Consider the following 24,468-nt stretch of genomic DNA (forward strand, 5'->3'; position numbering starts at 1 on the left):
AACCAGGCCTAATCACGCCGGCCGAGGCTCAGGGGTGATAAAGCCTCGCACCTGATGGCCCCGCCCCCGGCCAGGCCCCGCCCCCGGCCCGGGCCAGGACCCTGAGTCCATGCCCCGCCGCCCTGGCTGCGGTCCAGCAGGTTGCCATCTCTTCCGCTTCCCGCGACTTCGGGAGAGCCTCACCCGGGCCCAGCTGTCTCCAAGTTAACTAGGGTTTCCACCTGCATTGACCTGTGTCTTTCGCACCAGAATCCCATGGGCTTGGGAATGGCTGGGGGCAGGGCGCTCTTGCCTCTTCCTCTAGGGAACAACCGGTGGGACCTGAACCTCGGAAAGCGGGCGTCCAGGCTTGAGGGTGCGAGGACCACCCAGTAGCTGCCGAATCGAGTTCCTGCCTCACACGTTCCAAAGAAGGGTCCGTATCCCCTCGGCCTTAAGGAGCAGGACCCGCGGCTCCACTTTGCTGGCGACCCGGACAACGTCCCGGGAACTCTGGAGGAACTCTTGCCATTGAACAAAAGAGAAAACCGAAATTCGGAAATTGATTATCTTACCTGAAGGGATTAGCATTCTTCGAAGCCCCTGGCTCTAGAGTCTTTGAACCTACCCGGATTTTAAAGCTCACCTGTGCCCTGCCTGCGCACTCCAGCCAAAACCGGTCCAGGCTTCTGGCTCCTCTGTAAATAAATTTGGTTTATTCGTTTTTTAAACATAGTGTTTGGAGCGATGCACTGGAATCACTCGATGAGAGTGTGATTTCACTGTTTTATGGCTTTACAGATGGTGATTAAGCTGGCATTTCCAGTCCTGGTAACATCTAATGTCCCCTCAGCTGTCCATTATTGAGGGTTGCTTAAGGCAGACCTCTTCACACACACACACACACACACACACACACACACACACACACACAATGGGTTCTTTTGCAACCACCAGTGTAGTTAATTTAGAAAATGATCATCAATAGCTAAAACTATCAGATGAAGAATGTTGAGGAACTAGATAGTCACAAGTTTGGAAGCCCTAGGCACAGATTATGAATTGCAAAGGAGAAAAAAACATTCATTTACAGTAGAGACTTGGAAGAAGCCACCTTGACCCAAGTTAGCATCACCAATAATGGGACAAATGGATTTCTGGTTCAATATCTGAAAAACAAAAAGAGGACTGTTTTATTAATTGACTAAAGAGACACTAAATGCTGTGTGCATAGTTCAAATAATTCTGAATCAAAGATGGGGGATGCATTTCAGGACAATGATGGAAATTTTAATATGCCCTATATTTCAAAGTAGTATTAGAAACTTCTAAAGTTTAGAACTTCTAGAGTGGGATAAGTGTACTACAGTTATGTAAGATAAGGTCATTATTCTCAGGAGAAACATGCTAAAGTATGTAGAGTGAATTGGGTTTCTTTGTTTTTATTTTTATTATTTTTTAAATTAAATTTAAATTTTTTGAGACAGAGTCTCACTCTATTGCTCAGGCTGGAGTGCAGTGGCGTGATCTCTGCTCACTGCAAACTCCACCTCCCGGGTTCAAGCGGTTCTGCTTCAGCCTCCCCAGTAGCTGGGATTACAGGTGCCAGCTACCATGCCCGGCTAATTTTTGTATTTTTAGTAGAGACAGGGTTTCATCATGTTGACCAGGCTGGTCTCGAACTCGAACTCCTGACCTCAAGTGATCTGCCCACCTCGGCCCCCCAAACTGCTGGGATTACAGGCATGAGCCACCACACCTGGCCAAATAATCAAATATATATATATGGAGTCTTGCTCTGTCACCCAGGCTGGAGTACAGGGCACAATCTTAGCTCACTGCAACCTCTGCCTCCCGGGTCCAAACAATTCTCCTGCCTCAGCTTCCTGAGTAGCTGGGATTACAGGCACCCACCACCACGTTGGCTAATTTTTGTATTTTTAGTAGAGATGGAGTTGTACCATGTTGGCCAGGCTGGTCTCGAACTCCTGACCTCCTGATCTGCCTGCCTCAGCCTCCCAAAGTGCTGGGATTACAGGCGTGAGTCACTACACCCAGTCATAATAAACTTTCAATTTCCCATCTCCCATTCCACCTGCAGCCCAAGCTCCCTTTTTCCTGTGACCCAGACTGTTATGAAAAGCAACCCTCACTTCTACTTCTGTATACCTTACTTATTCCTAAACATGTTATTCCACGGTACCTTCCTTTGCATTTCAAGAAAAGTCACTCTGGACCTGCACTGTCCAATACAAAAGTCACTAGTCACATGAGGACTGGAAATGTGTCTAGTCTGATTTGAGATATGCTGTAAGTGTAAGCTACATGTAAAATTTTGATGACATTAACACCAAAAATTTAAATATTCTCATTAACAATTTTAGACTGATTATATGTTAAAATTATAATATTTTGGTTTTTCCTTTTCTTAAATTTTTTTTCAGTTAAGACAGGGTCTTGTTGGCTGGACGGCGTGGCTCATGCCTATAATCCCAGCACTTTGAGAGGCCAAGGCTGACGGATCATCTGACCTCAGGGGTTCAAGACTAGCCTGGGCAACATGACGAAACCCCGTATCTACAAAAAAGACAAAAATTAGCCAGGTGTGGGGGTGCATGCTTGTAGTCCTAGCTAATGGGGAGACTGAGACACAAGGAACTGCTTGAGCCCAGGAGGTGGAGGTTGCAGTGAGACAAGATTGCACTATTGCACTCTAGCCTGGGTGACAGAGTGAGATCCTGTCTCAAAAAAAACAAAAAACAAAAAACAAAAAAAAACAGGGTCTCGTTATGTTGCCCAGGCTGGTCTCAAACTCCTGCTCAAACTCCTGCACTCAAGGGATCCACCCACCTCAGCTTCCCAAAGTGCTGGGATTACAGGCACAAGCCACTGTGCCCAGCCAAAATGATAATATTTTGGATATATTAAAGTAAATAAGATATAATATTCAAATTCATTTCACATGTTTTTTTCTACCGAGGCTATGAGAAAGTTAGTATTATTTGTCTCTCATTCTATTTCAGTTGGACAGTGTTGCTCTAGATGGTTTCCTACAACTTTCTAAGTATCTAATCCAAAACTCTTTTATATGTACATAATTCATCATGCCTAGCTAATTTTTTTTATTTTATTATATTTTTGAGACAGAGTTTCGCTCTTGTTGCCCAGGCTGGAGTGCAATGGCGCGATCTCAGCTCACTGCAACCTCTGCCTCCCGCGTTCAAGTGATTCTCCTGCCTGAGTAGCTGGGATTATAGGCATGCACCACACGCCCAGCAAATTTTATATTTTTAATAGAGATGGGGTTTCTCCATGTTGGTCAGGCTGCTCTCGAACTCCCAACCTTGCCAAGGAAAGAACTCTTGCCAAGGAAAATGAGATTGAGAAATGCTGCATGTGGGAAACTTGAGCCTGTCCTTGCATTTATCCCATGTGATCCTGGATAAAATCCACTCTCCCTCCTCCACAGCATGTTGAATGTGTCATCTTCCTCTCCAGTTGGGTTCTACCTGGTCCCTAGGAATGCCTGCCTTGCCCTCTGTCTACTTGGATCTGAGCTCGGTTTCTGTTGTTCAAAATGGTGGTTTCTCCAATACACCTCAACATCTTGGAAAGGGGGATTTTTGCTAGGATACTGAAGGCCGGAATTTCAGTGCAGCTATGAGCCAACAGTTGGAAAGTTAAACCTTGAAGACTTGAGTTATTTCAACAAATTATTTGAAGAAAAAGTTTTATTTATTTATTTATTTATTTGTTTTTGAGACAATGTCTCACTTTGTTATCCAGGTTGAGTACAGTGTGGTGATCTCGGCTCACTGCAGCTTTGGCCTCCCTGGTTCAAGCGATTCTTCCACCTCAGTCTTCCAAGTAGCTGAGACCACAGGCATGCGCCACCATGCATGACTAATTTTTTAGTTTTTATGGAGATAGGCTCTCCCTATGTTGCCCAGGCTGGTCTAGAACTCCTAGCCTCAAACAATCGTCCAGCCTCAGCCTCCCAAAGTGCTGGGATTACAGGTATGAGCCACCACGCCCAGCCCTGGAGAAAATTTTTATAACCAAATGTTAAAGATCACTTCTGCTGTAGGTCTGGGTTGCAGCAAGTGTCTTAGAGGACACCTGGCCATTGCATGGGCTCTGCTTGCCACCCATCCGTACTTGCATTTCCAAATAATGACTTTTTAGAAAGGAGGAACACTTAAAAGCATATGCATTGCTTTTATCCAAAATTAATGTCAATGTTTATCATATTATAATGTTAGCAACAAGGCTGGTGAGTATATAGGTTGGTTCGACCTCGGTGGGACGCCATTTGGCAATACCTTATCAATTGGAAATTTACAGATCCTTTGACTCAGCAATTCTACATTTGAAATTTCATCCTATAGTTATACTCCCCCTTGTAAGAAATGACATGTAGAAGGATACTGATTTCAATAGCATTACTAGCACAAGTAAAAGATACCATACAAGGTAAATATTCACGAAGATTGGGAAAAAATACATATTAAAGAAATAAGGCTGGGTTCCATGGCTCATGCCTGTAATCCCAACACTTTGGGAGGCTAAGGTGGGAGAATCGCTTGAGCCCAGGAGTTCGAGACCATCCTGGGCATATAGTGTCCATGTTGCAGGCACTGAGACATGATGAAACCCCATCTCTATTAAAAATACAAAAATTAGCTGGGCGTGGTGACGGATGCCTGTAATCCCAGCTACTCGGGAGGCTGAGGCACGAGAATCGCTTGAACGCAGGAGGTGGAGGTTGCAGTGAGCCGATATTGCACCACTGCACTCCGGCCTGTTGACACAGCGAGACTCCATCTCAAAAAAAAAAAGACAAAAACAAAAACAAAAAAAGACCAGCCTGTCCTAAAAAAAAATTAAAACAATAAGCAATATAGTTGTGATGGCACATGCCCGTGATCTTAGCTACTTAGGAAGCTGAGGTGGGAAGATCACTTGAGCCCAGAAGTTGGAGGCTGCTGTGAACTATGATGGGTCACTGCACGCTAGCCTGGGTGACGGAGTGAGATGCTGTCTCATCAAAAATAAATAAATAAATAAATAAATAAATAAATAAATCCATTATTAATATCTAGAAAAACAAAACTTTGTCAAGAAAAGAAATCATAGAATATACAACTATGAATAGTTTACAAAGTCGTAATAGTGCAAACACTGAATATTGATCTAACAAAATCATATCTCTGTTTTAAGACGATCTGGGTCTGATGCACATAGTTAAGTCCCAGCTTACCTGGGTTGGAAGAGGGTGAAAGATAGTGGTAGATATATAAATCCTAGCCTCCCAAAGTACTAGGATTACAGGCGTAAGCCACCGTGCCCCGTCGTTTTTTGTTTTTTGTTTGTTTGTGTGTGTGTGTGTGTGTGTGTGTGTGTGTTTTCTTTTTTCTTTTTCTTTTTTTTTTTTTGAGAGGGAGTCTCGCACCGTCGCCCAGGATGGAGTGCAATGGCGCCCAGGATGGAGTGCAATGGCGCAATCTGGGCACATCGCAACCTCCACCTCCCAGGTTCAAGCGATTCTCCTACCTCAGCCTGTCGAGTACCTGGGATTACAGGCGCCAGCCACCACGCCCAGCTAATTTTTGTGTTTTTAGTAGAAACGGGATTTCGCCATGTTAGTCAGGCTGCTCTCAAACTCCTGACCTCGTGATCCGCCTACCTCGGCCTCCCAAAGTGCTGGGATTATAGGTGTGAGCCACTGCGCCCGGCCTTCTCCGTCGTTTTTTGACATTTTTTATTTCTTTTTTTTTTTTTTTTCCGAGACAGAGTCTTGCTCTGTCCTCCAGGCTGGAGTGCAATGGCACAATCTTGACTCACTGCAACCTCTGCCTCCCGGGTTCAAGCAATTCTCCTGCCTCAGTCTCCCGAGTAGCTGGGATTACAGGCCCCTGCCACCACATCTCGCTAATTTTTGTATTTTTAGTAGAGATGGGGTTTCACCATGTTGGCCAGGCTGGTCTTGAACTCCTAACCTCAGGTGATACGCCCGCCTTGGCCTCCCAAATTGCTGGGATTACATGTGTAAACCACCACGCCCGGCCTGTTTTTTGACTTTTTTTTTTTTTTTTTTTTTTTTTTTTTTGAGACGGAGTCTCACTCTGTCACCCAGGCTGGAGTGCAGTGGCTCAATCTCAGCTCACTGCAACCTCCACCCTCTAAGTTCAAGCAATTCTCCCGCCTCAGTCTCCCAAGTAGCTGGGATTACAGGCACCTGCCACTGCGCCCGGCTAACTTTTGTATTTTTAGTACAGATGGGGTTTCACCATGTTGGCCAGGCTGGTCTTGAACTCCTGACCTTGTGATCCACCCGCCTCAGCCTCCCAAAGTGCTGGGATTACAGGCATGAGCCACCACGCCCGCCCTGTTTTTTGAGTTTTTAATAAAAGTCATTGTGACTGGTGTATGATGGTATATCGGTGTGATTTTAATTTGCATTCCTCTTCTGATTAGTCATGCTGAGCATTTTTTCATGTGTTTGTAGGCTGCCTGTATTTCTTCTTTTGAGAAATATCTCTTCATGCTCCTTGCCCAGTATTGTTTGTTTGTTTTGTGGAGACAGTCTCGCTCTATCCAGCAGGCTGCAGTTCAGCAGCCTGATATCGGCTCATTGCAACCTCCACCTCAGGAGTTCAAGCGATTCTCATGCCTCAGCTTCCTGAGTAGCTGGGATTACAGGTGCCCGTCACCATGCCCGGCTAATTTTTGTATTTTTAATAGAGACAGGATTTCGCCATGTTGGCCAGGCTGGTCTAGAACTCCTGGCGTGAGCCACTGTGCCCGGCTTTGCCCCATTTTTAATGGTTTTTTTTTTTCTTGTTGTTTTGCAAAGTACTTTAATCATCTCAATTAGCAAGTAAGAATTTCCCAACTACTAAATCATTCCTACATATCAAATATATTCAGCCTGCTGGGCGTGGTCTGAATATATACATTCGGCCTATTAATGTGGCAAACCTGAAGTTCTCTTCAGTGTTTCAATACTGAATAAAAATAAATTATAAATTATAATTTATCTTATAGCAACACATCTAAAACAGTTATTATTATTATTATTTTTGAGACAGGGTCTCACTCTGTCACCCAGGGGGGAGTGCAGAGGCACCATCACTGCTTACTGTAGCCTTAGCCTCTCTGGGATCAAGGGATTGTCCCACCTCAGCCTTCCGAGTAGCTGGGACTACAGGTGCGTGCCGCCTAGTCCAGCTAATTTTTGTATTTTTTGTAGGGATAGGGTTTTATCATTTTGCCTAGGCCAGAAGGATTGCTTGAGACCAGCTTGGGCAACATAACGAACCCTTGTCAGAAAGGGAAGGGGAAAAGAAAGGAAAGGAAAAGGGAAAGGAAAAAAGAAAGGAAGGAAGAAAGAGACAAATATAATTGTGTTATTTAGAGAACAGAGGCATCACTGGGCATGGTGGCGGGGGCTTGTAGTCCCAGCTACTGGGGGAGCTGAGGAGGGAGGATCTCTTGAGCCCAGGAGATGGAGGCTGCAGTGAGCTATAATCACACCACTGCCCCCTAGCCTGGGTGACACAGAGAGAACCTACAGCAAATTTTAAAAATTAAAAATAAAAAAGAGAATAGAGATGTCAAAAATTTTCAAGGAATCTCATCTTGTGTCCAAACCACGAGAACTATCTGTGGTTAGGTGTGTTCATGACTGCATTAATTAAAAGCGTGCTATAGTCCCGCTACTGGGGAGGCTAAAGAGGGAGGATTTTTTTGAGCCCTGGAGTTCGAAGCCAACCTGGGCAACATAGCCAGGCCCCATAACTTTTTTTCTATCCATTTTTTTTTTTTACTATGCAAATCTCACTACACAGACCCTATAACAGAAAAAAAAAAAAAAAAAAGAAAAGAAAGAAAGAAAAAAGGCGGGCGCTTATTCTGCTCTGTACTCAGCAGTCTCAGGCAAGTGACAGAATAATCTGAAAACCTGGTCCAGAGGGAGGAAACGTAGTGGCCAGGGATCAGAAGCGTGTGAGGGACCTATGAAGTATTCATTCTGCAAGTATTAGTTCTTTCCTCTGGGAGAGATACTGGGCTTGCCCACGCCTTCCTGAGTCCATGGTTAAGACTCCCGCTGGGCACCAGCGGATTCCTGGTGCCCAGAGCCCGGTTCCTCCTACCGGGTGCGCTGGGAAAAGGGCTGCTCCTGACAGAAGGGACACTCTAAGAGCAGCCCAGGAACCGGTGCACTTGTGCGGCCTCGGAAGAAGCCGGGGCTCCTGGAGGCGGAGGCGAGGCCTGGGACCCAATAAGAAGGGCGCGGCTAGAGAGGAGGGGCTGGCCAAAAGCCCTTGAAATAAGGCCCAGGCGGAACCGCGGTTCTAGTCTCCCAGCTCCAGCTCGGCCTTTGGGTTTGCTGTGGTGTTCTTGTCTCCTGCAGGACTGGCCGCAGCATGGACACTCCCAGGCGGTTTCCGACGCTCGTGCAACTGATGCAGCCAAAAGCAATGCCAGTGGAGGTGCTCGGTCACCTCCCTAAGCGGTTCTCCTGGTTCCACTCTGAGTTCTTGAAGAATCCGAAGGTAGTTCGCCTTGAGGTTTGGCTGGTGGAAAAGATCTTCGGTGAGTGGACCAAGAAGGGGCAGCCCCCATGCGGCTTCTTTCTGCCACCCATACCCACACCCCACATATTCTGGCTGCGTTCCAGGGCAATCCTCACCAGTAGCCAATGCCCTCTGGCTGTCTCCTCCTTCCACCTTACCCTCCCAAGACCCCCGGGAGCCACCGGCCCCTCACAGCCTCTCTGCTACCCGCGCAGGCCGGGGCGGAGAACGCATCCCGCACGTCCAGGGGATGTCCCAAATCTTGATTCACGTGAATCGATTGGACCCTAACGGCGAGGCTGAGATCTTGGTATTTGGGAGGCCTTCTTACCAGGAGGACACAATCAAGATGATCATGAACTTGGCTGACTATCACCGCCAGCTCCAGGCGAAAGGTACGGGGCTGGGAATAGGGCTACCTGGAGCAAACCCTGGCTCCGTAGGAGTGATCCTGGGGTTTCCTGGCTGCTGGGGCGGCAGTCTCGCCCTCCCAGTCGGCCCGCGGTTGGTGGGTGGGGGAGGAGGCGGTTCTCGCTGCCACGGATCCAGAAGACCAAATTGAACCCTCGTTCTGGGATTCCTGGCTCCTACTCCCGCAGGCCGCTTGGGTGACTGTCCTTTTTTGGAGAGGATATAGAGACACAGCTGTGGCCTCTGCACACTGCTCTTCTTCCAGGCTCAGGAAAGGCCCTCGCCCAGGATGTCGCCACTCAGAAGGCCGAGACCCAGCGGTCTTCAATAGAAGTCCGGGAGGCCGGGACGCAGCGTTCGGTGGAGGTCCGGGAGGCCGGGACCCAGCGTTCGGTGGAAGTCCAGGAGGTCGGGACACAGGGTTCTCCGGTGGAGGTGCAGGAGGCCGGGACCCAGCAGTCTCTCCAGGCTGCCAACCAGTCGGGGACCCAGCGATCCCCCGAAGCTGCCAGCAAGGCAGTGACCCAGCGGTTTCGCGAGGATGCCCGGGACCCAGTTACCAGATTATGATGGCATCTCAGGCCCTGGAGCCAGAGCCAGTCAGGGGTTAAAGTGAAAGCCCGTATTTCCTCCCAGAAGCTGGGGTTGGGGAGACTATGTGGATTTTTTGTTTTACCCTTTCTGTTGCATGGTTGCAAACACAAACTTGAGTTCTAATAAAGAATTGCAAAGTGGAAGCCCGCCTCCCGCCTCCCCCCCGCCTCACTTAAGTCCAGGAAGCTGGGGTGGCGAGGAAGGATGATGTGGATTGTTTTTGTTTTACACCTTCTGTTGAATGGTTGCCAACACAAACTTGAGTTCTAATAAATAACTGCATTTCCCTAACGTCTGTATTTTGGAAGGTAGAGGGGAGGGAAAGGCGCATTCCTCCAACAGCCCAGTTCTGCCCTGCGCAGCTCTCTACCTCGAGGCAGGTGGGGCCTGTGGTTCCTAGCCGCCCGAGGTGGCAATCTTCCCCGGCTGTGGTCCGGTGTGCCCCTTGTACTCTTTAACCGCTCGCATCTGGCTTTAACAGGTGAGAAGCCTCTCTGGCCCACTAGGAAACCTCTCCAAGCCCGCTGTCGTTCTACTCAAGGTGACTTGGGATGAGAAAACTGGGTCGCTTGGGGGCCAGCTGGATTTGGAAGGCCCTGGGTGTATTGCTACTCTGTCACAGAACACTTTCCCAGCTGGGGAAAATGACATCGGGGAAGGGGGAAACGAAGAGACCCGAGCTGCACTCTTGGGCTGCACTGTTGCAGTCTTCAGGTCTTGCTTGGGTCACCCACCTTCCACGAAGGTCGTGGACACCAGCAAGATACAGGCACCGGCTACTCTTTCCTCAGTTACTATAGCAGCGAGGAGCCCCAGCAGAGAACACTTTGGCTTCCCTAGGGTCACAGCTTTGGTCAGGTCGCTGGGATGCGGGTCCCTGAGCCTCCAAATTAATCTAGAAGGATGCAAGCCAACAGCTGGGTGCTAGGATTAAACAATAGCACGCAGTAATTCTATAATTAGGATTTTTTTTTTTTTTTTTTTTTACCAACCAAGCATCACTGGTAATCTTCATTTTATTTTGGAGACAGAATCTCGCTCTGTGGCCCAGGCTGGAGTGCAACGGCTCGATCTCGCCTCAACACAATCTCTGCCTCCTGGGTTCAAACGATTCTCCTGCCTCAGCCTCCCGAGTAGCTGGGACTACAGGCCCGCGCCACCACGCCCAGCTAATTTTTGTGTTTTTAGTAGAGAAGGGGCTTCACTATGTTGGCCAGGCTGATCTGACTTCAGGTGATCCACCCGCCTGGGTCTCTGAAAGTGCTGGGATTACAGGCATGAGCCACCATGCCCGGCCAATCACTAGTAATTTTTAAAAGTTCAAAGCTAACTTTAAATATCAGGTGAATGTCTATCAGACTCTTTTTGTCACCACTAATTATCACTCCAGTTTAAAATAATCATGTATCTTACAATAAGGGAATTACCACATAAAGCTGAATTTACAATAACTTATTAGCAACTTTTAACCGCTAATCATTTTATTAAAATAGTTGACTAATTTTAGAAGAACTTTAGAACACTTTAAATTCAAAATCAACACAAAGTCAGTTTCAAATGAGGCTACATCAGAGCAGAGCTAAAACTTAATGTGTATGTTGTCTTTCTCTGTGTAATACCCACCTTACCAGAATGTCAGGTTCTCTCCTTTACAAGCTGTTTTCACTGTCCTTGCCCAAACTCAGTGTTACCAATCTATTTTATGTTCATGTGTAACTTTTCTACTTTTTCTGATATCTACCCCCTATTTTAATTAAGTAGCTTTATAGACTGTTTTAATATTTAAGAGGGCAAGTCTACTCTTTTTTTTTTTTTTTTTTTTTTGAGATGGAGTCTCACTCTGTCACCCAGGCTGGAATGCAACGGCATTTCACTGCAACCTCCACCTCCTGGGTTTAAGCAGTTCTCCTGCCTCAGCCTCCTGAGCAGCTGGAATTACAGGCGCCCACCACCACACCTGGCTGATTTTTGTATTTGTAGTAGAGACTGGGTTTCACCATGTTGGCCAGGCTTGTCAACACCTGTCTCAGCCTCCCAAAGTGCTGGGAATACAGGCCTGAGCCACCATGTCCGGCCCTCACAACCTTTTCAACTCATATCCAAAATATCTATGAACATCTTTCCTGGAACTGACACTTTAAGTTTCACCTATTCATATGGCTGCTTCTTTCTCTAAACACCCAGTAAATGGAAACTCTATATCATGCTGGAATTATAGATGTCATCAAGCCAAGCCAGCTGCCCAGCATGGAGGAACAGGAGAGGTTGCCCTATGCCAAGAGTCTTGAGAGTCAAAGATTTCAAATATTGCCCAAATATAGTCATATTCTGAGGTACTGGGGATTAGGACTTCAATATATGTTAATGTGTACAAAGGATGGAAGGAGTTTAGGATCATACAGTATTTTTGGAAAAATTAGAATAAGTTTTAAGCTTACCCCTTTTTCCCCAATAACAAAATATTTAATGGTCCAGGTGCAGTGGCTTATGCCTGTAATCCCACCACTTTGGAAGGCCAAGGCAGGTGGATCAGTTGAGGGCACGAGTTCAAGACCAGACTGGCCATTCTCTACTAAAAATACAAAAATTAGCCGGGCATGGTGGCAGGTGCCTGTAATCCCAGCTACTCGGGAGGCTGAGGCAAGAGAATCGCTTGAACCCGGGAGGCAGAGGTTTCGCTGAGCCGAGATTGCACCATTGCACTCCAGCCTGGATGACAGAGTGAGACTGTCTCAACAAAAACCCAAAATGTTCAATGGTTTTATAAAAATTCCACCAGGGGTCAGGCACGGTGGCTCACGCCTGTAATACCAGCACTTTGGGAGGCTGCGGCAGGTGGATCACGAGGTCAGGAAACCGAGACCATCCTGGCTAACATGGTGAAACCCCATCTCTACTAAAAATACAAAACATTAGCTGGGCGTGGTGGCACGCACCTGTAATCCCAGCTACTCAGGAGGCTGAGGCAGGAGAATCGTTTGAACCTGGGAGACGGAGGTTGCAGTAAGCCAAGATTGTGCAACTGCACTCCAGCCTGGGCGACAAAGCGAGACTCTGTCTCAAAAAATAAAATAAAATAAATAAATAAAAATAAAAATCCCACCAGGGCCAGGTGCAGTGGCTCACGCCTCCAATCCCAGCACTTTGGGAGGCCAAGGCGGGAGAATCACCTGAGGTCAGGAGTTTGAGACCACCCTTGCAACATAGTGAAATCCCGTCTCTACTAAAAATACGAAAATTAGCCAGGTGTGTTGGCACATGCCAGTAATCCCAGCTACTTGGGAGGCTGAGGCAGAAGAATTGCTTGAATACGGGAGGCGGAGGTTGTAGTGAGCCGAGATCACACCACTGCACTCCAGCCTGGGTAACAGAGCGAGACTCCATCTCAAAAATAAATAAAAATAAACAATAAAAATCTCACCAGGAAAGCTGGGCACGGTGGCTCACGCCTGTAATCCCAGCACTTTGGGAGGCCGAGGTGGGTGGATCACGAGGTCAGCAGATTGAGACCATCCTGGCTAACACAATGAAACCCCGTCTCTACTAAAATACAAAAAAAAATTAGCTGGGCGTGGTGGCGGGCGCCTGTAGTCCCAGCTACTCGGGAAGCTGAGGCAGGAGAATGGCGTGAACCCGGGAGGCGGAGCTTGCAGTGAGCCGAGATTGTGCCACTGCACTCCAGCATGGGCGACAGAGCGAGACTCTGTCTCAAAAAAAAAAAAAAAAAAAAAAAAAATCTCACCAGGAAAAACTTGAAAGCATTCATCAAATTTCTATGGGAGAAAATTAGGAGCTCCTAAACTTAAAAGGGTGGGGACATGGGAGAACACATAGGAAACAGTAATTAACTACATAAAATAAAAATCTTTCACATGCAAAAAAAAATTTAAGAGGGTGGAAAATACTGGTAATAACAGACCATTGTTACAAAAGCTTATAGAGATAAATAAAAATCCTTATCTTCACCAGTTGAAAGAAGTCAAGAAAGGAATCGCCGGGCGTGGTGGCTCACGCCTGTAATCCCAGCACTTTGGGAGGCTGAGGTGGACGGATCACAAGGTCAGGAGATCGAAACCATCCTGGCTAACACAGTGAAACGCCGTCTCTACTAAAAATACAAAAAATTAGCCGGGCGTGGTGGCGGGCACCTGCAGTCCCAGCTACTGGGGAGGCTGAGGCAGGAGAATAGGGTGAACCTGGGAGGCGGAGCTTACAGTGAGCCGAGATTGCGCCACTGCACTCCAGCCTGGGGGACAGAGCCACTCCATCTCAAAAAAAAAAAAAGGAATGAATAAAGAAAAATGTAAAACTGAAACAAAGAAAATATTCAACATTACCTCTAATCAAAAAAGCACAATTAAAGAGACTTGTGAGTTTAAAACGCTTGCAAAAGGCTAGAATACTTTATTGCCAAGGAGTGAATAAATTCCATGAGTCAAACCAATCCAAACTGTGCTTGAACCCACAGGGCTTTTGGCACCTTTCGCCCCCAAAATTCTACTTCCAGAAAGTGCGGCGGCAAGGATAGGAGCTGTTTTGCAGAGATTGGTAATTTCAGTACAACACGTAGCGGAAAAACAACCTGGCCCATGCCGGACACCTGTGCAGCCTCGCCTTGTAGAAAAAGGGAGACAGCCGACTCCAAGGCAGGGCGCCATCCACGAGCCAAGGTGCCTGGGAACCCTGCTCTTCCGTGGTGAATCGAAAACTACTATTAATGAACGCTGACCGCCCAGGCTTGCTTCTTGCAACGTCATCCTCTGCCCAATGGATGCCCCACTCCAGGAAAACGCACAGCTGGTGCCCTTCGGGGGATCAATTACCAGCTTCAAAGTGAGAGCCTCAGATAAGCTGCTTTAGTAGTACGTGTGAGCTCATCAGAAATGAAATTTTAAGCCCCACCCCAACAGTACTGAATCAGAATTCTCTGGAGAAGGAGCCTAGGAAATTGTGTTTTAACAAGCTCCCAAGGTGATTTCTTACAAGCTTTAAAGTTTGAGGACCAATTATGTAAAAACAAAACAGATCACCATTTGTGAGGTTATCTGCCCCTGCATATCCGCTCCCTGTGGGTGAGGGCCTCTCTCTGACCAGAAAATCAAAAAAGGATTAGGAGTTTCAAAATGATGGGAATTCAGGAAAAAAAAAAAAAAAAAACCTACAAAACTATCACCTGCCCACCCTTCATATCAAAACATGAGTGGGAGTCAATCTTTTATAAATTTGCTTTATTATAAGTGTGTGAAGATCTTAATGCTTTTGGCAAAATAGCCATTTCTTTATTAGAATAGTTCAAACTCACTCTTGCAACAAAATAAACCACATTCCATCAAGACACAGGAAAAAGGAATACAGGGATTTGAGAATGCTATACTTGCTTCTCTTCAACTTTAGCAGCAAAAGTTAGAAAGTTAAGTTGTTCCCAACAGTAACTATGTTGTCTTAAGCAACAGGATCCTGGGGATAGTGGGGGTCTGATGCATGGGCCTTCAAGTTCTTCTCAAGGTGTTTCATCTTCTCAGCTGGAAGAGAAGCAGTTGATACTAACCATGGACAGAGACAAGTGTTCGCTGTTTTGAACTACTCCGTGACTGGGAGTTGGGGAGGAGAGAAAGATCTGCGATAGTGCTGTAACCCAGCTGAGGCTGACTCGGGCAGTGATGGGTCTGAATCTATCAGATCTCTGCTGACTTTCCCAAGGTCCTACCCCAGGATCCCCTCCCAAAAAACTTCGTACAGCTAGCTCCCTGGGGTCTGGAAACCAAGAAATTTTGAGAAGGTTAAGGGAGGATGGAAGGAAACCGAGCAAGGCCAGTATGGTCACTCGTGGCTTCCTCCACATGCAGGTTCTCAAAGACCCTCACCTCGGGCACGATGTTCTCGGTGAAACCATGCCAGGCACAGGAGCATGCTCTTCACCCGATTCTGTACACGGGGCCGCCCGAAAACGGTGATTTCGACTAGGTTGCCTGAGTCCACTATGTCCACTGTCAGCAGGGCCTGGCTTGTCCACTCCATTTCTGGAATTATGCCTCGGTCTGGGCCTAAACAAGTAAGGAAAAACTCTGAGGGGCTGCACGGTGGCAGGTTAGAAGCTGGATTTGAAGGGAATGTTGGCCAGGGAAGGGAAGAACTGGAAGGTGGGCATCACTGCAACACTCCTGGCTTGCGAATCTGGGAAAGAGGCTGTAGAGAGCTGCTCTGCCAAGCCTCTCTCAGACTGGAGGTGGACAGCCCACTAGCACACCTGGGGTCGCTCACCAAAGAGCTCGTCTGCCAGCCATGCCTCTAGGTAGAACACCAAAGGGTCTCTCAGTTCCTGCACCGGAAACCACCAGGGCCGGATGCGAATCTGTGGCGGCGGAAGTGGTAACCCACGCAGCTGCTCCAGGGAGTGGGCCGGGGTCTGTTTGCCCCGCTGGGACTCAGCGGCACCAGCATCATCGACCATACTGGGACCAGCAGCCGCGGAGCGCGCTCGAGGCGGCTTTCGCAAGACCTCCTCCAGACCCAGGCGCGAAGCTCGGGCTCTCTTTTACCATATTCGACCCGCTCCGCCCCTTCCGGCGGCGCCTCGCACCGCGTCGCGGTGAGCCGGTGCAATGACGCCCCGGCATAGCGGCACCATCGGACACTTACTGCGCTGCTTCAATCGCCGGGATTGCCTCTTTGACCTTGAACTAGTATTCATTTGGCCTCCTGTTGGGTCTCCAATGTTCTCCTTCGTCATCTCTGCTCGTAAGGTATGCTTAGCCTGAAAGTCCTCTGCCACCTTATAGCTGATTAACAGTGTGAGTTTGAATTGACGACTCTATTAATAGACTGGGAATCACCTTTGCTGGCTAGGTTAAGGTTTCATCGTTACCTCCCAAAGATAGGTATATCGGACCCAGGGCAGGCTTGTTGAATGTGTCAGTTTTCTCTGTTCTGCCCCCTGTTGTTATTATCTTCTGACTCTCCGGATGGTTACCATTTTTAAATCATTCAAGCAAGTGTGTCATGTTTTAAACAACACGTCAGAGGTGGTCTTATAGAACATGTAGCAAGTTAGACAATTTTCCTTTATTTCCAGTATCCTAAGACAACCATTATTGATGGACATTTTTTCCCAATGTTTGTAATTTTAATTAAAAATTTGAATTATGAAAGGTTTCACACATCCAAAAAAGTAATATAACACGGCCATGTACCCTCCCCAAGTTTAACAGATGTTGACATTTCCCCACATTTGCCTCACTCCTCTGTTTTTAAAACAGATATTACTCAAGCATCTTTCCTTTCCCTCTCCAGAGGAAATCATCCTGAAGCTAGTGTGTATATATCATCCCCATGCATGTCCTTACACATTTTCTACTATATTTGTAGAAATATTGTTTGGTAGTTGTTTCAGAATAGATAGTATCTGCTGAATATACTATTTCGTTCTTACAATTAACTATGTGTTTGTTTTAAAACTTCTATTTTTCTGAGATAGGTCTCACTCTCTTGCCTAGGCTGGAATGCAGTGGCACGATCTCGGTTCACTGAAGCCTTGACCTCCCAGGCCTAAGCGACCCTCCCATCTCAGCCTCCTGAGTAGCTGAGACCACAGGCGCTTGCCACCACACCCAGCTATTTTCCAGCTCTTTTTGTTGTTGTTGTTGTTGTTGTTGTTGTTGTTGTTTGTCTGTTTGTAGAGACAGGGTCCCACTATGTTGCCAGGCTGGTTTTGAACTCCTAGGCTCAAGCAGTCCTCTCACTTTGGCCTCCCAAAGTGCTGGGATTACAGGCGTGAGCCACCACAGCCAGCATAGAAGAAAAAACTCAAAATAGTGGAAAGCATGTTCCAGACTCCACATGATCATCTAGGACTGTGTGGAGGTTCCAGTTTTCTGCCCCTGAGCCCACCCCCTCTCACCCTCAATGGTTTCTGAGAAAACTTGACTATCAGATGTGCAGGGCATACTTACAGGAAAACAAGATTTAGCTATGGCTCTGATGCAATAAACATTTAAAACCTTAACCTGGCCAGGCAAGGTGGCTCATGCCTATAATCCCAGCACTTTGGGAGGCCAGGGCAGGAGGATCACTTGAGGTCAGGAGTTTGAGACCAGCCTGACCAACATGGAGAAAACCCGTCTCTACTAAAAATACAAAAATTAGATGGGTGTGGGCCAGACACGGTCGCTCATGCCTATAATCCCAGCACTTTGGGAGGCTGAGGCGGGCGGATCACCTGAGGTCGGGAGTTCGAGACCAGCCTGACCAACATGGAGAAACCTAGTCTGTACTAAAAATACAAAAGCTTAGCCGGACATGGTGGTGCATGCCTATAATCCCAGCTACTCAGGAGGCTGAGGCAGGAGAATCGCTTGAACCCGGGAGGCGGAGGTTGTTGTGAGCCAAGATCACACCATTGCACTCCAGCCTGGACAACAAGAGCAAAACTCTGTCTCAAAAAAAAAAAAAAAAAAAAATTGGCCAGTGTGTGGTGGTTACCTGCAATCCCAGCTACTCGAAAGGATGAGGCAGGAGAATTGCTTGAACCCCAGAGGCAGAGGTTGCAGTGAGCCAAAATGGCACCACTGCACTCCAGCCTGGGCTACAGAGTGAGACTCCATCTCAAAAAACAAACAAACAAAAACCCCTTAACCTAATCAAGGCCAGATATTGTGGCTCGTGCCTGTAATCCCAGCCCTTTAGGAGGTGGAGGCTAGCAGATCGCTTAAGCCAAGGGATTTGAGGGTGCAGTGAGCCATGATCACACCACTGCACTCCTGCTTGGGTGACAGAGCGAGACCCTAAAAATAAACCTAAAAAAATTAAAGCCTTAATCTAATCATGAGATGCACTTACATTACTGTAGACAAAGAATATTTTACCCAGCATGTATAGAATTTTAACGGCTTCTTCAGGGGGACTGTGGTGATCTGAGCCACACAGGAATAAGTTAACTTCTCTCAAATTCCACTTCCTGGTGTGGAAAAGATGGCACCCCATTATCTTGTGGGGATCTTCTGCCATAAACCCCACATAAATCCCCAGCATGCTGGACACCGTGAAGCAGTTAGTCTCAGACACAACTCAGTCTCAGGTGTAGCCCAACAGTGGCTAGTTCAGTTATTTCTTCCTCCAGGAAGAAATGATCCTGTGGGATTACTGCTCTCCCCTGAGGAAAGAACCTCCCTGCTCAGTGAGAGGCCAGAATCTGATTCGCAAGTGTTGGTTTCGCGCCTCTCAGCTTTGGGGAGACCGATATGCCTTTGCACCTGAGCCTGCCAAAACGGGAGGGCTATTGTGCAAGAAAACCTTTTGGGAGCTCAGACAGTCATGTGGGCCTCCTTGGAAGCCTGGGGACAAGTGGCCAGTTTTCCCGAGTGCATGGAAGCCAACACCAGAGACTGAGGTGGAGAGATGCACTGAGCCAACTTGGCTGGGTTAATAGAACACTTCTCCCGCCATCTGGGTTAGCTTCTTGGGGTGCCAGGGATCCTGCAGTGGGCCTGACGCCAGCCCGAGATCAAAATGGGAAAGCGGCCAGAGCAAACTGACGTTTCACAGAGCTTTTAAGGGCTGGAAGATTCTTTCTCACTTTCTCTTTTTCTTTCCTTCTCTTATTTTGTTTTCTTTTTTGAGACAGGGTCTCACTCTGTTACCCAGGCTGGAGTGCAGTGGCACGATCTCAGCTCACTGGGTAGCTGAGGCAGGTGCATGCCATCACACCCACTGTAGAGACAGAGGTCTCCCTATGTTGCCCAGGCTGGTCTCGAACTCCTGGGCTCAAGCAGTCCTCCTGCCTTGGCCTCCCAAAATGTTGGGCTACAGGCATGAGCCACTGCAACTGGCCAGGGCCAGAAGATTTTAAGTATGCAATTGTTTTTTATTTATTTATTTATTTAGAGACGGAGTTTTGCTCTTTTGCTCAGGCTGGAGTGCAATGGCGAATCTTGGCTCACTGCAACCTCCGCCTCCTGGGTTCAAGTGATTCTCCTGCCTAGGCCTCCCAAGTAGCTGGGATTACAGGCATGCACCACCACACCCAGCTAATTTTGTATTTTTACTAGAGGTGGAGTTTCACCATGTTGTCCAGGCTGGTCTCGAACTCCTGACCTCAGGTGATCTACCCACCTCGGCCTCCCAAAGTGCTGAGATTACAGCCTTGAGCTACTGCGCCTTGCCAAAAATATATTTTTAAAATATATTTTTAAAATATATATACATGCCTGTAATCCCATCACTTTGGGAGGCTGAGGCGGGAGGATCACTTGAGCTTAGGAGTTTGAGACCACCCTGGGCAACATAGAGAGGACCTGTCTCTACAAAAAATAAAATAATTAGCTGGTTGTGGTGACACGTGCCTGTAGTCCCGCTACTCGGGAAGCTGAGGAAGGATAGCCTGAGTGCACAAGGTCAAGGCTGCAGTGAGCTATGATTGTACCACTGCTCTCTAGCCTGGGTGACAGAGACCCCATCTCTAAAAAAATAAAATAAAGATAACGTTCAATTTTATGTATTTTTTTAATGGAGGAAAGGGGCTCCATTAAAAGTACCTGGAGTCTATGAAAGTTGTAATGCCTGGCTGCCTTCATCCAGTGATGTGGAACCCCAGAGGCCCCAGTATGACTAGGCCCTTTCCAGGACCCACTCCCATGTGTTTGCCCAGCTTTCCACTTCTGTGGTACAGAGCCAATCAGATCTACAGGACCAAAACTTGAAGCCAACCCCAATCCTACCAGCAACAAATGATGATGGTTGCAGAGATGGTAAAGAAGGCTTAGATTCCAGGCCTGCCCCCAGCCCTGAAATTGTAGTCAAACACATACTTCTCCTTTCACCTTACCTTCTCTGTATATTTGCCTATGTGATCATAGTCTGGAGTTTTTTGTTTTTGTTTTTTGAGATGTGGTTTCACCATATTGTCCAAGCTGGTCTGGAACTCCTAGGCTCCAGCAACCCTCCTGCCTTGGTCTCCCAAAGTGCTGGGATTATGACATGAGCCGTGCCCAGCCTAGCCTGGAGTTTTTACTGGAACTATTAAAATATGTCTCCTAATCGTTGTTTTGATTTACTGATGGGGGAAGGGAGACTGATCTCATACTTAACTATTTATTTACTTATTTATTTATTTATTTTTGAGACGGAGTCTCGCTCTTGTCGCCCAGGCTGGAGTGCAGTGGCGGGATCTTGGCCCACTGCAACCTCCACCTCCCAGGTTCAAGCTATTCTCCTGCCACAGCCTCCTGAGTAGCTGGGATTACAGGCTCCTGCCATCCATGCCCGGCTAATTTTTGTACTTTTAGTAGAGACGGGGTTTCGCCGTGTTGGCCAGGCTGGTCTCAAACTCCTGACCTCAGGTGATCCACCCACTTCAGCCTCCCAAAGTGCTGGGATTACAGGGATGAGCCACCACACCCAGCCAACTCTTCTTTTAAAAAACAGACTTTCTTTGCTGACATACTTGAGTAGCTTTGATTGTATTTAAGGTGAAGCTGAGCTTTCTAACCATTTCTAGAATCCCCTCCAAGGCACCTCTTTACTAAGAGAACTAACCTTTTCCCAGCTAAGAGAAGAGAAAGTAAAAATTAGATTAGTGAGCCTGGAGGGATGGCTCAGGCCTGTAATCCCAGCCCTGTGGGAGATAGGAGGACTGCCTGAGGCCAGGAGTTGTAGACCAGCCTGGGCAGCATAAGGAGGCCCTGTTTCTACAAAAAAATTAAAAATTAACCCGGTGTGGTGTCTCATGCCTTGTAGTCCCAACTACTCTGGGAGCTGCAGGCAGGAGGATCCCTTTAGTCGAGGAGTCAGAGGCTGCAATGAGCTATGATGGCACCATTGCACTCCAGCCTGGACTCTCTCTTTTTTCCTTATATATAAAACATATATATGCTTATATATAATATATATAACTTATACATTATATACAGTATATATTTATATAAAATTAAGTTTTATATAACTATATCCATGAGAGAAAAGAGAAATCTGCCATCATTTATAGCAGGTTGAGACAGACACAGATAAAACCAGCTGCAAAACTAAGTTTCTCCCAAAGACGTGCTGCAGCTGTAAATTGTCATAATGATCTCCCTTTTTTTTTTTTTTTTTTTGAGATGGAGTCTCACTCTGTTGCCTAGGCTGGAGTGCAGTGGCACGATCTCTGCTCACTGCAACCTCCACCTCCCGAGTTCAAGCAATGCTCCTGCCTCAGCCTCCAGAGTAGCTGGGATTACAGGCGTCCACCACCAAGCCTGGCTGATTTTTGTGGTTTTTGTTTGTTTGTTTGTTTGTTTGTTTGAGATGGAGTCTCACTCTGTCACCCAGGCTGGAGTGCACTGGTGCGATCTCGGCTCACCGCAACCTCCACCTCCCAGGTTCAAGCGATTCGCCTGCCTCAGCCTCCCAAGTAGCTGGGATTACTGGTGCCTGCCACCATGCCTGGCTAATTTTTGTATTTTTAGTAGAGAAGAGGTTTCACCATTTTGGCCAGGCTGGTCTCAAACTCATGACCTCAGGTGATCCACCCGCTTTGGCCTCCCAAAGTGCTGAGATTACAGGCGTGAGCCACTGCACCCAGCCCATGATTTTATTTAGAGTTTATTTCTCTCTTCCCTAAAATTGTAAAAAAATGTATTGTTGGTGAGATGCCCTATGGTTCTTTGGCTACATCCTTATATAATTGTGTTTTACCATTAGAATTCCATTTTCTTTCATTCTGCCATTGCCAGTTAACACAATTAGCCAGACATATGTGGTCTTATTACCATGGGAGAGAGAAACTGACTACAATCTTAAGCCAGCCTTGGTGTAAACTTTAAAGGCACATCCAAGGAAGTTTCTAGAGCTGTTCTATTTGCTGAAAATATAATCCTGTGAAAACTGTAAAGATGAGACAGAAACTGGAGCCAAAACCTCAAGACCCCTTTTAAATGTAGGCAGCATGTTTTGCTTCAGCTGAGAGAGAACTATAGGGCTCTGCTCACAAAGAAATAGGGGTGAGTAGTTTCTGGGACGGCTTTATTATCTGCCTCAGGAGTAGATAAACAACCTGCTCATGCATGCAAGAGTCACCACACCTCGAACTTTCTCAAGTTCTTGTGAATATACCATTTCTACTTTATGAGTGAATTGTGCTATGCAACTTCCTCTCTACTCAAATGTTTCTCTGATATCACCCAAGATGTGATAGGTATTTGTGGCCTCAAAATTAACTCATGTAAGTGAGTTTGTTGGGTCTGGTTTTGAACAACATACTGTAAAAAGCCAGCAATACTTTTATGTATTTATTTATATTTACTTGTATTGATTCATTCATTCATTGACAGAGTCTTACTCTGTCACCTAGATGGGAGTGCAGTGGCATAATCACAGCTCACTGTAGCCTCGACTATCTGGACTCAAGCAATTCTCCTGCCTCAGTCTCCTGAGGAGCTGGAACTACAGGTGAGTGCAACCACACCTAGCTAATATTTTTTAAAATTATGTTTTGTAGAAACAAGTTCTTGCTATGTTGCCAAGGTTGGTCTTGAACTCTTGGCCGCAAGCGAGCCTTCTACCTTGGCCTTCCTGAAGTGCTAGGATTATGGGTGTGAGCCACCACCGCACCTACAACCTATAGCTGTACCAGGCAGCTTTCAAGTTAAAAACCTGAGTTTTCACCAAGTAACCCTATTTAATTTATGCCAAATGCTCCAGCCTGCATATATTATTGTTACAAATTCTTCTTCTTCTTCTATTTTTTTTTTTTTTTTTTTGAGATAGTATCTCACTCTGACACCCAGACTGGAGTGCAGTGGCATGATCTTGGCTCACCACAACCTCCACTTCCAGGGCTCAAGCGATCCTCCCACCTCAGCCTCTAGAGTAGCTGGGATGACAGGTGCGTGCACCATGCCCAGCTAATGTTTTTGTATTTTGTTGTAAAGATGGGGTTTCTCCATGTTGGCCAGACTGGTCTTGAACTCCTGAGCTCGAGCAATCCACCCACCTCAGCCTCCCAAAATGCTGGGATTATAGGCCTGAGCCACCGGGCCCAGCTACAAACTCTAAGATCATCTGAGCCAGCAGTTCTCAAATGTTTGGGTCTCCCTGCTCTTAAAAATCATTGAGGCCAGGCATGGTGGCTCATGCCTGATCACACCACTGTACTCCAGCCAAGGTGACAGAATGAAACTCCAACTCAGAAAGAAAATCTATATATATGTTGAGTACCAGCAGGGCGCAGTGGCTCAGGCCTGTAATCCCAGCACTTTGGGTGGCCAAGGCAAGTGGATCCCTTGAGGTCAGGAGTTCGAGACCAGCCTGGCCAACATGATGAAACCCCATCTCTACTAAAAAATCCAAAAATTAGCCGAGCGTGGTGACATATGCCTGTGGTCCCAGCTACTTGGGAGGCCGAGGTAGGAGAATTGCTTGAGCCCAGGAGGTGGAGTTTAAAGTGGGCTGAGATTTCACCACTGCACTCCAGCCAGCCTGGGCAACAGAGCCAGATACTGTCTCTAGAAAAAAAAAAAAATTATTGAGTACCCTAAAGAGCTTTTGTTTTGTAAGGTATAGATACTGATATTTACTATATTAGAAATTCAAACTTTGAGAAACCTAATTCAATGACTATAACTCACGTTACCATGGATAACCTTTTAATGAAAAATGATTATGATTATGATTATGATTTTTTGAGACAGGGTCTCTGTCACCCAGGCTGGAGTGCAGTGGCACGATCTCGGCTCACTGCAACCTCTACCTCCAGGGTTCAAGCAATTATCCTGCCTCAGCCTCCTGAGTAGCTGGGATTACAGGCGTGCGCCACCACGTCAGGCTAATTTTTATGCTTTTGTAGAGACAGGGTTTCACCATGTTGTCCAGGCTGGTCTCAAACTCCTGGGCTCGAGCAATCCTCCCTCCTGCCTCAGCCAAAGCGCTAGGATTA

At 46.9% G+C, this 24,468-nt stretch overlaps 2 protein-coding genes across 2 annotated transcripts; one reads left to right on the plus strand and one right to left on the minus strand.

Moving 5' to 3' along the window:
* Positions 1-7,896: 7,896 nt before the first annotated feature.
* Positions 7,897-9,849, plus strand: KHDC3L (KH domain containing 3 like, subcortical maternal complex member). The gene is made up of 3 exons (XM_004044290.5): positions 7,897-8,577; positions 8,774-8,953; positions 9,235-9,849. Exons 1-3 carry the CDS (start codon positions 8,409-8,411, stop codon positions 9,537-9,539), a joined length of 654 nt encoding a protein of 217 aa, XP_004044338.1. The 5' UTR covers positions 7,897-8,408; the 3' UTR covers positions 9,540-9,849.
* Positions 9,850-14,774: 4,925 nt separating this feature from the next.
* On the minus strand, positions 14,775-16,119 carry OOEP (oocyte expressed protein). Its single transcript, XM_004044291.5, has 3 exons — positions 15,825-16,119; positions 15,428-15,607; positions 14,775-15,085 (listed from the first exon to the last, which is right to left on the minus strand). The coding sequence occupies exons 1-3, from the start codon at positions 16,012-16,014 to the stop codon at positions 15,006-15,008; spliced, it is 450 nt and encodes a 149-aa protein (XP_004044339.2). The 5' UTR covers positions 16,015-16,119; the 3' UTR covers positions 14,775-15,005.
* Between the last annotated feature and the right edge of the window lie 8,349 nt (positions 16,120-24,468).

This window comes from Gorilla gorilla, chromosome 5 (genome assembly GCF_029281585.2).
Source record: "Gorilla gorilla gorilla isolate KB3781 chromosome 5, NHGRI_mGorGor1-v2.1_pri, whole genome shotgun sequence".
NCBI lineage: Eukaryota > Metazoa > Chordata > Mammalia > Primates > Hominidae > Gorilla > Gorilla gorilla.